The 13,977-nt window shown below is 41.4% G+C and overlaps 1 protein-coding gene across 1 annotated transcript in view; it reads left to right on the top strand.

The window, feature by feature from the left end:
- Positions 1-5,906: 5,906 nt before the first annotated feature.
- Positions 5,907-13,977, top strand: part of BLOC1S5 (biogenesis of lysosomal organelles complex 1 subunit 5) — a 13,527-nt gene continuing 5,456 nt past the window's right edge. The window contains exons 1-4 of the mRNA XM_048939673.1: positions 5,907-6,096; positions 6,853-6,935; positions 9,316-9,445; positions 13,316-13,374. Of these exons, the coding sequence (XP_048795630.1) occupies positions 5,922-6,096; positions 6,853-6,935; positions 9,316-9,445; positions 13,316-13,374 (447 nt within the window). The 5' untranslated portion in view covers positions 5,907-5,921. The remainder of the gene's footprint in view (positions 6,097-6,852; positions 6,936-9,315; positions 9,446-13,315; positions 13,375-13,977) is intronic.

Below are 13,977 nucleotides of genomic sequence, written 5' to 3'. Positions count from 1 at the left end.
AAAAATTTGGATTCAATATAGGAAGGCTGTATAGAAGAGTTAGTAGGAATGAGCAGTTCAAGAGGGTCTGCGCTACAGTAAGGTACAAAACAAACAGAAAACCTGGCCATTCAGATAAACTGAAATCTGCATCCTTCAGAATCAAAACTAAAGAAAATTTTGATAATAGCTTCAGCATGTAATACGTTTGTTTTCTTTTTTAAGTTCTTTGTATTATCAGTGGTTTACCTATGAGGCAGGCAGGTAATGCAGGCATTGCTTGAGGTTAGCAGCAGAAGTGGTTGAGTCAAACAAGTCCTGTTACTTGTCTTCACTGCCCACTCTGAGTAGGTGCAAACCTCTTGGAATCAACTGAGTTGTCAGTGATTCTTTGTGTAAAATGCATAAAACCTGGATGCTGACATATCCTAGCTGGTAGCCTGTAAGAGGTAATATTTTCACATCCTTTTAGTCCATTTTCTCTTGTAGTCCTCCATAGGCTACACCACCCTCTAAGTATTTTGAAATTGAAATATCTCCTCTCCCAGGAATTTGCTAATTTCCAATACTTACGAAGAATATAGCCCTAAAAATGGGAGACTTATTAAAGTTGCATCCTAACCTTCCCAACAGATGTCATAGCTTACTGGAGTATATATTGACAACATGATTTTTCTCTTTCTTCACACACATACTGAGAAAGTTTACTATATGTACAGCTGATGGAAGAGTAACAGATTAGTAAGCATGGGTGTGGATCCCAAATTGTCAGCAGTGAGTTGAGACAAGTTTAAAACAGACATGAGTACTCTGTAATTCAAAGATGTTCATGTATATTAACTATTTTGAAATATATATATATGAAAATGTAACTTTGAAGTGTTGATGTGGTTCTAATCTTGAAATTCAATACACTCTAGTAAAAGCCAGAGATAAAGATTGCTCTACAACTTGAGCTTCTTTAATCTCCTCTTGGTTAAAATGCAATAGATAACCAGAACTCTGTTCCTTGATGCTGTGGCTTTGCAGAAGAGTAGGGCAAGGTACTTAGAAAGGGATTAGTTGAGAGAAATAACAATGAAGGAAGAGATACACCTATCCAAATTGTTATATACTAAAAAATCCTATGTAAGCTCTTGTATCCAGAGGTCTAGTTTGGATAATATTCTCTGATCTGTTAGCATCTTGTGTTTGAATCTCTGCAGTTGATTTGTGGTTTGTCTGCTACATGAATGCTCAAGCAGGGAATAGGTTATCGTAATTTTTCTCCAAATAAGTTTGCCTTAATATGAACGTATATTGATTTTAAAGTTGTATGTTTACACCTATTAAGGAATTTTCTTGTTGTTTTGCTGGAGTTGAAATTAGGAGGAGGGATTTGTAGGCTTAATTTTTTTTTCCTTTTTGTTTTCAGTTTTATCATTACTTTTAATCTTTAGTGTGTTTCATGGTCTTTTAAATTCAAAGTGTATTTGCAGTGATGGATGGTTTAATGGATTACTACATTTAATATTTCCCCCTCACCAAGAGCAGTATTTCTTCCTTGAATGTACAATTAGATCATGCTGTTGCCATCCCTACCCTAATGAAAGGGTCAGGTGTCACATTCACCATGCACCTGAATATATGCTTGTGCACTTGGCAATCTTAATTTTTGGTTTTGATCCATCAAAACTGAACAGCATTCCTTGCATCTTCTGTGCACCAATACTAGCAAGTGCTATTGGAGAAGAAAGCAGGGGGGAGTTGCCATCATGTGCCTCTGCTGCACTGAGCTTTTAGTGTTAGATTGGGGTCTTTGCATCCCTCTGTGGCACGTTTTGAATATTAGATTTATACTACTCTAGATCCCAGCTCTGGGGTGACATATAAAGACATCACTGATCTGGGAAGGAATTTGATTTTATAGCAACACTTACTTGTTGCTGCTATGTGCACATTCCTGCAGGCATCGCCCTTATTTCCCGTGCTGGTAGTGACTGCAGTGATTCCTGCTGCCATGTAACGCAGCTAACTTCATCTTTCCAATACATGCAGGAGAGAGGCTAGTAATTTTTCATTGTTGTTGCATGTTCAGGATTCCCCCTTCCCCTCCCACATTACCTTGGCCCCTTTAGGAAGATTTTCATCTATTACACTTCCCCTTCTCTGCTGGAAGAACTAAATCTCTTTCAGCGTTTCCAGGCTGGTGATCTAATTTGACAGCTCATCGGTGATGTCTCTTCCACTTCAAAGAGGCAGGTAGCCTAGGGCTAGCCAGCTGTATTGTGGATTCTGCAGATTTGGCTCGCCATTCCTGCTGGGTGTCATCTGTCTTCTTAGTCTTGCAGTGGATAATTTTTGTCCTCCCCAGCATCATCTGCCTGAGCAGTTTCTGCCTGGCAGGCCTGTCTGTCCAGGTTGAGAATCGCACACAGCAGCCGTATGGCTAATCTGACAAGGCACTGCTCCAACAAGCGCAGCCCCAGGCCCGCTCTGACCAGGATCGGCATCGTGGCCCACAAACTTCCAGCTATCACGATGGCAGTCGCGGTCTTCCATCACGGGCACAGCCCATGGACTCGCCCTGCGTGGGCACAGCGTGTCCCTTGCCTCCCGCCCCTGCAGCCTGTCGCTCCGATTCCTCACATGGCGGCAGAAGTCTGCCTCAACAGGTTTGGGTTCCCCTGCCTGTTGCCAGCGTTTGACTTGGACACCGCCACTCGGATGAAACAATCCTTTAGTGGATTATCATTGCCAGACAGCCTGTGGGAAAAATGACAGGATTCGGCACGTTAATCTGAAGGTTTTGCAATTCGGAGCGCTGCTAACGCTAATAGGAAACGGCAGAGTGATCCCTAAAAGAGAAAGCGGGTTCCAGTGCAAGGCAGAAGTGACAGAGTTTGTTTAGCCTATCCTCCAAAAAAAAAACCCCATGATGACTACATATGTTGATTTTCATGCTCCGAGCCATAGATATTTCCATATTTTTATGACTTGATGGCTACTGCCTGCAAACTGACAGGTTAGGAGCTCCACAAGTATTGTCTTTTTATAGTCATCACCTCTTTTAAGTCCTCCTTAGTTGTTTTTTTTCTAAATATGCTTTGAGAATAAGCTTGACAGCACGGTGAGATCAATAAGAAAAAAGACAACAGGCATAAATGCAGGAAATAATGCGTTTCCTATGATAGTAACAACAAGAAAGAGTATTCAAATGAAGAAGAGAAATGGTTTCAGGATAGTAGTCCTAGAAAACAAGGCATTTATCTTTCACGGGACTTACTCTTCTTGCAGTCCCCAAATTTGAGAACTGACATTGTTTGTGATAGGAAGGAAAAAGTCTTTCCTAGAAGTGCAGTAGTTATAAATCCTGTAGACTACAGGATTTCTTTCTTAGTAAATAAAAGAGATGGCTGGAACATATGGCTCAGAGGGGGAAACATCTTGTCTGAAGGATAGACTAGTGCTTGGGGAGCACTGCAGCTCACCTGGACAGCAATAAAATAAATCTCCAAACAATTCTACTCCTAATTGTTAGTGATCATTAAGCCAGCAGGAATATTCTATAGATGTAATTAAAACATAAGCACTGTATAATTGATGAATATACAGATGTAATAATTAAGAAATATACAGGAATGTTAGGCTAGACAAGTTATCACACTAAAAATGAATGGATGGAAAGCTTACCCTTATCCTGGGCTCACTGAGAAGACTTCAAGAGGAGGAATCTCCAGAAGAGATCCTTCCCCATTAATAGCTCTTAAATGGGGTCTAGGAGAGGTGCAGCCTGGCTCCACCCCTTCTGGCAGCACAGGTGAATTAGCTTCACCTGTGCTCCTGTGGCTGACTCATTGCTCGCCTCAGGTGGTCAATCAGAGGTTTAGGCTGTGGTTCAGCAGTTCCCATACACTCCACCCCTTCACAGCCTGAACCAATGATCGAGTTGACTAAAGGTAGGCTTTCTCTAATACAGAGATCCAATACATCATGATACTTATACAATTTTTGTCATTATGCATGTTGGTACAATTCAAGACGAGTGATGATCGATGAACGTTGATGTTCTTTTATGGGCCAGTGCTCGATGATGTTACTGAAGGCGTGTGGTCGTGAGATGCAGGTCCGTCCTCTGCTCCATCAGTCCTGTGTAGACCATCACCAGGTGTTGCATGTGATCTGACAGCAACACTGCAATGCCTTGATGGAATTTCATTCCTTCCGGTGATCCTGAAGGCTCACAGACTCATGGGGACTAATACAGATGTTTCAGAGGTAGCAGGAGGGGAAGGTCTGCTCTGCAGGGCAAGATACAGGCCGTATTTCTATCCTGGGTCAACACTTCCGCCTGTACTGGGGCACGTCCTGGCCGCCTGTACCACACCTTTTGGCCGGATATCTGCGGCTGCATAACAATATCAGGCACCAAAGGAGGTGTCCTGATCTGCCACAGGGACATGATGGGGGTCCCTTTAGCAATGAAAATCAGAGTGTTGACCACAATATCAGCAGGCCATGTACCTATTACTGGAGGGACTACTGATCCTCCCACCTCCAATAGTCTCCCCCAAGGTGCAAGTAGGCCACACCACTTGGGTCCTACCTGCACCTTCCAGGGCCATTTTATTCTATGGGTACCCGGATCTAAATTCTCAGGGGCAGGGAGCAGAAGATTATTTTCGTTAACAATCTGGGGTCTTACCTGATGATCAGTGCCCGTAATTTGGATCCTAAGCGGGGTGGCCCATGTCATCTGCAACATTCTCAGGGCACTGGGTCTGCCGTCTCGAGGTCTTTCATTCAGGTCTGCAAGGTTTCATACAGTCTTTTTGTCCACCCCTACAGGGACTGGGAGTCTGTCTTCAGGGCAGCCTTAAGAATACCATTATAACGTTCAATGAGGCCTGCCCCTGTTGCATTAGATGGCAGGCAGAATCGCCATTCGATGTTATTTTCTTCTGCCCAGCGCTGTATCGTTGCACCAGTAAAATGAGTCCCTTGGTCACTCTCGATGACTTGAGGTGTCCTGTAGGCAGACATCAGTTTAGTGAGTGCCTTGATGTTATATGCCTGGTTTGCTCTCCCTACTGGATAGAGGTTCAGAGGTTCAGGCTGTGATTCAGCAGTTCCCGTACAAGCACTAATGTCGTTTGTTGGTGACTGTCAAGTACTGAGGTGCTTTGGATCCAAGCAGAAAAAAAATATTAATACTAGTCTACAGGTTAGCAAGGGATGGTTACTTTGGGGGGGGGGGGAAACAAAAATGGTAGGAATTTTGCAGTGATACTTATCCCTGTCAGTCATTGACTAATTAATGTGTTTTACTTACAGACTATGAAACAGTGAATGCATTAAAAACTATATTTTACATATTTATGTTAAACGTAGTGGTAAATTGAGCTGAAGTATTCAACACTTCCCCATGTAACAACGGTGTTATTATTTGAACAGATTTTACCCAGGTTGTGACTGATTTTTGAGAATGATTAAGAAAAAACGGATTCACTCGTGATCAAGGATGGGCTTAGAAGATTACATATAAAGCCAAATCTAAAAAAATGCTTTTTTTCAGCAAGCAGTTTCTGAACTTCAATGATGGGATTCAATTTAGTAATTGAAAGAGTGTTGGTGTTCCCCACCTCAGACTATTGCTGCTACCTGTAAAAGCTGTGCAGGATAGGATTACATCTTCACTGGGGTAAGTGCTGCAGATAGAAGGGGGTGTGTAAGAAACAAGGATCGTGTTATTTTAAAATTTATTGAGATTAGACAGCACACTTGAAGAAAACAATAAAAATCATCATCGTAAAGGAGGGAGGGGAAGTGTACTGGAAATATTCTGCCGGCTTCAATAAACGCCCGTGGATTTCTCCCAATCCCTGAGGGCCGTGCCTGGAGCAGGCCGCACCGCGGTTGCCATAGGAACGGCCGCAGTCGCACGGTGATGGCGTCGCACGGTGATGACGTCACGGGCGCGCCGGGGCGGGCCGGGCGCCATGAGTGGGGCAGGCCCCGCGTCCCCGGGCCGGAGCGGCTCTGCCCTGCAGTTGCCCTTGCCTCTGTCTTTGTCGCTGAGCGGCGACAGGAAGCGGGAGGTGCCGGCAGCGGGCACCTTGCTTCAGCCCATCATCAAGGGTAAGCGAGCAGCGGGGATGTATGGGCGTTAGCAGTTGGGCGGGAGGAGCGGTGTTAGGATGGCGCTCGGAAGCGTTTGTAGTGTTTTTGCTTTATCGTCCGGAATGCCCCAGGCTTGAAATAATCGTTGTTCGGAGGTAGGACTTCTGGAGCAAATGGTGTGGGTGCGGTGGGGTGCGAGTCTTCGTTAAATGGCCTTTGTTGGCCATCTCACTGAAGTGCCTTTCAGTGAAGTGGGCTTTATTTTATTGGTGAACCAATCTTATTTTCCATACGTATGTGTTGTAAATACGAACTGAGTTTCAAGTTTTCAGCCCTGAAGAAATGAGGAGGAAGAAATCGCAGTTCTGTTTTGCGGTGAGCTTTCCGTTTGCCTCTCGCTGCAGGAGACTCCCAGCCTTAAGCTGTGAATCTCTGCTGAACCGCAGACATCAGCTTTCCTCTTCATCAAGTGTTTGTGGCTGTTAGCAGCTAGGTATGGAAGCTGTGTGCTGAGGAGGACTCAAACACAGGGGCCAAGAAGCACCTTCACAGCAGGGTGTCTGGCACCTGCAATAGTGATTCGCTGTGTTTTATTGGAGTCTAAGGTTTGCTGCAGAAGTACAATGGCCAACAAGTATCCTTCTGCTGTTCTTTTGATTTTGTGTGTGTTTGATAAACAGGAGTACCTCTTGCAGTTAAGTGTGATGTACTGCCTCATGTTGCATAGCCAAATTTGGAGTGTGAGATCAAAACTGACTTTCATTAATTTTCCAGATGTTGGGGAAATCTATTCAAGACTCCTGGATCACAGACCTGTAATTCAAGGAGAAATACGTTACTTTGTTAAAGAATTTGAAGTAAGTATTTGTATCATGGTACCTACCCTTAAGGAGTCACAGAGTTGTAACATCTTTTTACAAGTTGTCATACATATATAATTCGCTTCAGAAAGATTTAATGTGCATTTATTGCCCAAAATAATTAGTGCTCCTGGAGTATATGTTTGCATCCTCTGTAGGCAAGACAGTCATTTGGGTTGCTGCTTAAAAAGTTTTGAAGGAGACTTAATATTATTTCTTCCTAAAGACTAGCAGGTTGCCCAGAGAGGTGGTGGAAGCCCTGTCCCTGGAGATGCTCAAGGTCAGGCTGGACAGGGCTCTGAGGAACCTGATGTAACCGTAGATGTTCCTGTTCATCACAGGGGAGTTGGACGAGGTGACCGTTAAAGGTTCCTTCCAACTCAAATGATTCTATGAATATATGTGTAGGAGAATGATGTAGTTCTAATACTTTAGAGGAGTCTCTAAAGTTTGAACCTAAAATTCAGTTGTTGCTGGCAGGTATAGGCTTACATCTGATGAAGAAGCAGGTTTTGTGCTTCCGATGGAGTCAGCTAGGTCAGTTGGAAATTAATTTTGTTTTCATTTTTATGCCATGGGATAAAATAGTATTCCTGGAAGAGAAGAGCAACACCACCTTACACCAGTTGAGAAGATCATTAAAAAAATGAATGAGTGCTATCTGATTGTCTGCAAATCTGAAATACTGAAGGACTAAAGGGTGCTTTTATGTTCGTCTTTGTTTTGGATGTGTAATACAGCTTCCACAAGGTGGCAGCAAAACCTTAGAAAAGCAGGTTCTCGTGTCACGAAAGGATGTTTGTAAGTGTGAATAACTCTTACAAAGAGTAAGAGTACTCTTAAAGAATGTGAGATTTAAAATCTTATCAGTAGTCCAGAAAATAGAGCTATATTTCAGGATTCTTGTCTGCAGGACTGATTTATAAAGAAAAAAAAGACACAAATTTTTATTTTTTTTCTTCCTAGATTGTTGCTGGTATTTCAGCCAGATCTTATTTCTATCTGTACTGGTTTAGTAAAATAAGTATGTGAATTAAACTTTCTTCAGATCTTTATTGTGTAGATTTCAAGCTCACAAAATGATTTTTCTTTGACTTTCACAAACAGATCATAGGATGTTGTAAATAGTTTTATGTGGCTTCTCATAGGAAGGAAATTTTTAAACCCAGTTACAGAATTGCAACTAAATTCATTCATTTATCTCACTACACTTATTTCTTACACAAATGTCATATATTCTTCAATCTTTGCTTGACATTTAATTTCTGATGTATACTTTTGGGGCAAAATAGCAAAGCAGAGGATTATCGACATTTTTTCAGCCTAGAATTTCTTCTAAAAATTACCCTTGTTAATAACTATGACAAGTCAGATTTTTTTTTATTCTAATTGAACACGTGCTTTTCATTGCAATGATTAGCATCCAGTATGTAAGGAGTGGAGATTTGCATTCAGGAAGCCTGGAGGCAGATTAACTGACCTACTTTGTTTGTATTTCTGTTTCTGAAGTTTTAAAATCAGCACAGTGATCCAGTTCTTCACCTCATGTGCTGCAGTATTTTTTTGGTTGTTAAGAGCCCTGTTATGATCAGCAGCTTATAGTGCAGGCATGCTTCTGTGCAACTCACCTAACAGCTCTGAAGAGAGGAAAAGGTTGGGTAAGGGCAAGCTCCAGCAGATCCAGAATCTTTTCCTTTGCCTCGTGGAAAGTACTGGTGAAATTCAAAGTGGAAGTTGTGCTCTGGCTTCAATAAATGAGATTTTCAAAGTGTAAATGGTAAAGTAAGAGCTTGTTCTTCCAGCTAATCATGAGCTACTGAGTTACGTTATCTTTTAGCCTCCACTGGTTTGTTTCAGTAAAAGCAATTCAACTTGACATTATGGTGACATTATCATGTACTGAATTTAGAACATCAGATATCAAGAAATCACAGCAAAATCACTGCTGTGTTATTTTTCTGTAACAAGTGAGTTACAGATATCCAGTGTTTTCAAGCTCTTATCTGTGTTGGTTTTAATATGCTATAAATTATCAAAGCAAAACAGTGAATTTTTCCACACAATGCCTTTTATTTGTAAATACCAACTTTTCCCATAAGGACCAGAAGTACCAGTCAGAGTATTCCTGTATTTCATGTAGTGTGAAGAACGGAGTGTTGCTTACTTACATAAAACTGATTTTATCAATGGCACCAAACAAGCAGAATAACGCTTTCATGTGCAATGGTAGGAGCTTTTGAGATAAAGCTATTAATTTAAAAATAAATGAATATTTAAAGATATAATTTAAAAATAATAAGTAAAGCTGAGAAAGTGTTTTGTTATGGGAAGTGGAATTTCTCGTTTGCCACTCAGTCTCTTTCAATTCTTCTGGCAGGAGAAACGTGGCCTCCGAGAGCTACGAGTACTTGAAAGCCTAAAGAAAACCATCTTTGAAACAAATGAAAGCATCCTTCCTAAGTGCGAGCAGTCAATGCATGACAATCTCAATGAAGTATTCCAGAGATGTAAGCAAGTTACTTCTTACTGGCTTTGTTGCATCATTTTGAGGGATGGTATAAATAGTTTGGATTCAAAATATAATTTGGGGGGAAAATTACCACCTTCAGGTAAATCTTCTTGCACTTATGTGCTTTGTTCTCATTTTTCTGAAATTTTAAAAGGGCAACGATAGGAAAAAAATGAAACAAAAAAATATATTGGTCCAGCCAACTAAGATTACATTAAAGCTTTTGGCTGACTTGCTAGAAGCTATTTCTGGTCAAATGTAAAAGCAGGGCGGTGTTTGCTCCTGTTGGCTAAATCCATAGACAACATTCCAGCTTTCTGATTTGTTGCAAGCACACTGTGGTGTGACCTTCAAGTTTCTTAATTTTTCCATGGGAAAACAGAATACTGACCACCCCTCCTATTTAATTTAAAACAAAACTTGCTTAATTTACTTAATTTTACTTTACTTAATTTTACTTTACTTACTTAATTTAAAACAAAACAAAATCAGATGGGTAGATGTGAAATATGTTGTTGCTCTTATCTTTAGTTTCAAATAGAGTAGTAGTAATAATTCTTATATGCTAACCCTACTTTCATAGTTATAATTTTATATTTTAATCTTAATATATTTTTACATTTTAATATACCTTGTATTACTTACATTTTTAAAAGAAAGTTTATAATTTGTTTCAGTAATTTTTCAGCATCTGTTTTCTAGCTCATTCACCAAGATAGTTTCTCAAAGACATTCTAAGGAAATATGGCTTTGAAGCTTTAAGTGACAAATTCATGCAGCTGAAATTCATGTTGTTGTGGCTTTTGCATTTTGTGTGGCATGTTGTGCCTGCTCAAGCAGGGTCAGCTACTGTAGGTTGCCCAGGGCTGTGTCCAGTTGAGTTTTGCATATATCTACACTAGGAGACTCCACAGCCTCTCTGGGCAAGCTGTTAAGCTGTTCCAGTGTTTAAACCCCCTCTCGGAAAAAATGGGGAATCTCATGTGTTTTTATAGGAAAGAATGTTGCTCCCTCACCTTCATTCCCTTCCATCATATATTTATTCGTGTTGCCGAGATCCTTTCTGAGCCTTCTCTTCTTGAGAATGAACAGTCCCAGCTTTCTCAGCCTGTCCTCATGAGGAACTCTCCAGCCCCTTGCTGGGCTTGCTCCAGTAAGTCTGTGTCTTTCTTACACTGGGGGGCTCTGAAGTGGAGAATGCCACCAGCGTTGTCTCACCAGTGAGAGACAGACATGCCTGGTGTTATTCTATCCCAGATTAAGGATAAAACTTGTCATTTTCACCTTTTTGAACTTTGAGATTCCCCCCAGTCAAATCTTCCATCCTGTTGAGGTCCCTCTGAATGGAAGCACAACCAAATTGGCTGTCAGCTATTCCTCCCAGTTCTGTATCACACACAAACCTGCTGAGTCTGCACTCTGCTCCATCATCTAGCTTGCTGATGGATATTGCTAAGCAGTACTGGCCACATTATTGATCCCAGGGGTATTCCACTAGAGACTTGCCTCCAATCCAATGTTGTGCTGCTGATCACAGCTCTAGCCTTGCCCATTCAGCCAGTATTTGAACCACCTCACTGTCTGTTTACCTAATCCATACTTTGTGAACTTGGTGATGAGGATGTTGGAGATACTGTTAAAGGCATTGTTGATGTTAAGATAAACAACAACTCTCTCTCACCCCTCACCTAACAAGCCAGTTGTTGCATTGTAAAAGTTTGTAAAAGGTCTGGTTGATTAAGTGTGACTTCTCTTTTGTAAATCCATGCTGACTATTGCCTGTCACCTTTTTGTCCTTTCTATTATTTGGAAATGCTTTCAGGAGGATTTTCTCCATCACCTTCCCTAGGACTGAAGTGAGGCTACTTGGCCAGTAGTTCTCCACATCTCTCGTCTAGTCCTCAGGAATCTCTCCCAGTTGAAGTGACCTTTCAGAGATAGTGGCCTCACAGTGTCATCAGCCAGCTCTCAGCACTCTTTTACACAACAACCTGCCATGTCCTATTGGACTTAGTTCCAGTTTGTTTAACCTGGTCCTTCTTCAATGAGGATAAGTCTTCATTGCTTCAGACTTTCCCTCTGGTTTTAGGGCACCTGGGATGCTTGAAGGCCTTAGTCACCAGTAAAAACTAAGGCAAAGGAAGCATTGAGTACCTTGGCCTTTCACTCATTCAGCAGAGGACTTGCATTTTCCCTGGTCTTCATTTTTCTGTTTTTCCTTTGAGTATGCTTTCTTTTTGCCTTCATATCCCTCAGCAGATTTGACTCCAGGTCAGCCTTGGCTTTCCTAGCCATGTCCCTAGAAGATCAGGCAGCAACCATATACTCTTCTTTGGCCACCTGCCCCTGCTTCCACCTCCTATCACATCTTTTTTATATCTAAATTCAGGTAAGGAGCTCCTTGTTCATCTGTGCAAGTGTCCTGCCACCTTTGCTTGATTTCCTGTTCATTGGGTTGGACCTTTCCTGAACCTGAAGTAGACAATCCTTGAAAATGAAGCTCTTGGCTTACTCCTGACCTAATGTGGGACAGAGTTCCATGTGTACCAGCTGCTCGTTCACTTAATGGGCAGCTTCCCTTCCACTCCTGTTCTTCATCCATTCCTTGTGTGAGTCACATGCCTCTGTGATCCCAGTGAGGTGGTATCTCTGCACATAGACTTCAGACTGCTTCTATTTGTTCCTCACACTACTTGCAGGTGTACTGGCATTTCAGCTTGTTGATATCCCCTGAAACAGTCTTGAGAGCTTTTTCTTCAAGGTGCTCCCTCTTTAGTAAGCCCACAGGGTCTGTTTTGAATCCCTGTCACCAGAAAGTTTAGGAGAATGCTACCAAAACCCCTGTACCACTGTTTCCAGAGTCCTGTTGTCATGCTTGGTGCTTCTGAAGTCACTTCTGCAGTATCACTGACATCTACATCATCCTGGCAGAAGATGAACCTTGCTAACCTCTTCACAGCATCCCAGGTGTAAGCCCCCAGCAAGCAGTAAACAGATGTCAGGGCAGATTGAATGGGCAGCAGGGAGTCTCTCACCACTATCACTTGCTGCTTTATTGCAGTGGGCCTGAGTGTCTCAGCCATTTCCACAAGTGATGCTCCATTCTGTGGCTCTCCAGTTAACATCAGCTACAAGGGCAGTAAATCTGCTCTGTTACTGCAAGTCCTAGGAGAGCAGGAGCCTTCCTCCTAGAGTGAGAAGTCAGCAGCTAATATGTCTTTAAGTTGATGATAAACGAGTAACGTATTTTTCAATACTAGGCTGTGTTAGTGAGGAAGATGACTGCTTTTGAGGAATTAGTTAATTTAATTTGGCATTAATTATTTTACCATTTTAGTGGGGGAGAAATCTACATAGGAGTTACAGTCCTTATTTCCACTGTTTTCCTAGACACAGTCTCAGTAGAAGAGGCTGGGTCCAGCATAGAGATGTTCTCGGTGCAGATTGTTTTACTAATTCTTACATTTGGTGAGGAAAATAAAATGAAGAACTTAAACACAGTGCTTGGTCATCTGTTTCTGTATATTGACTTATAAGTTTTTTCTTGTGACGCGCTGAGTAACAAGCACGAGCTTGTCTGCAACGTTAAGGAATATGGGCACATGAAGACTTGGCTGCCTTTCTAATTTCATCTTCTAGAACACGCAAGGGTTGATATCTGTGATATGCCTACATGCAGTTGGCAGTATAGCACATTTTATGTAGGTATGGATTAAATCAGTTGGGGTTTCTTTGTTTTCTCGGAGGTAAATGACACAGTGGGATACAATATTTGGCACACAGCGACCTTGTGTCTCTTAAGTCTCTTTTGGGCAAGGTTCTCTGTGATTTAAAACAGCAGACTGATTACTGCAATTTGTTATTTCAGTGCAAGCTGCCAATGACATGATCCACAAACTACAAGAGAAGGAGCACGAACGGAGGAAGGTAAAGGATGGATAGATGGATTTCTGTAATGTGATTTAAGGAAAAGTCCACCTGCCTTCACTATAGCAAATCTTAAAAACTATTCTATATCCTATGTACTTACACTAAAAGTTTTGAAGTGATTTTTGCAATTATAGAATTCATAAAACAGTGTGTATGTTTTAGGGCTAATCTGAATGGATCACAATCTCCTAATGTGTGGAAACATATTTCTTTTTTCATTTATTTCCTTTGCTTTATTTCCCCTCCTTGCTCAGACTATAATATTTGTCACATAGAGGAAAAGCTTAAATAAGAAAAGTTATTTTCTGTGGAACAAAAAACACCTACTAACCTAGCAGAATGGAAATGTAAATCTTTCCTAGTTAGCTGAGAACATTGAGTATATTATATGTATTGCTTGCTGAAAAGGAAGCGTGGATTTTTTTTCACTTGTGGATGGGTTGTTTAATGAAGGGCTATATTATAGGAACATGCGAATCATTGGAATCTTTTCAGCTGGCTACACTTTGCTCATTTGAAATACATGTGCTCCGAATCTAAAATTTGGAAAATTATACAAGAAATTAGTTTCATGTTTTCCCATTAGTCCTTCATGATTGT

This window comes from Lagopus muta, chromosome 3 (genome assembly GCF_023343835.1).
Source record: "Lagopus muta isolate bLagMut1 chromosome 3, bLagMut1 primary, whole genome shotgun sequence".
Lineage (NCBI taxonomy): Eukaryota > Metazoa > Chordata > Aves > Galliformes > Phasianidae > Lagopus > Lagopus muta.
Note: the sequence above shows the minus strand (reverse complement) of the source record. Positions and strands in the feature narration are given on the sequence as shown.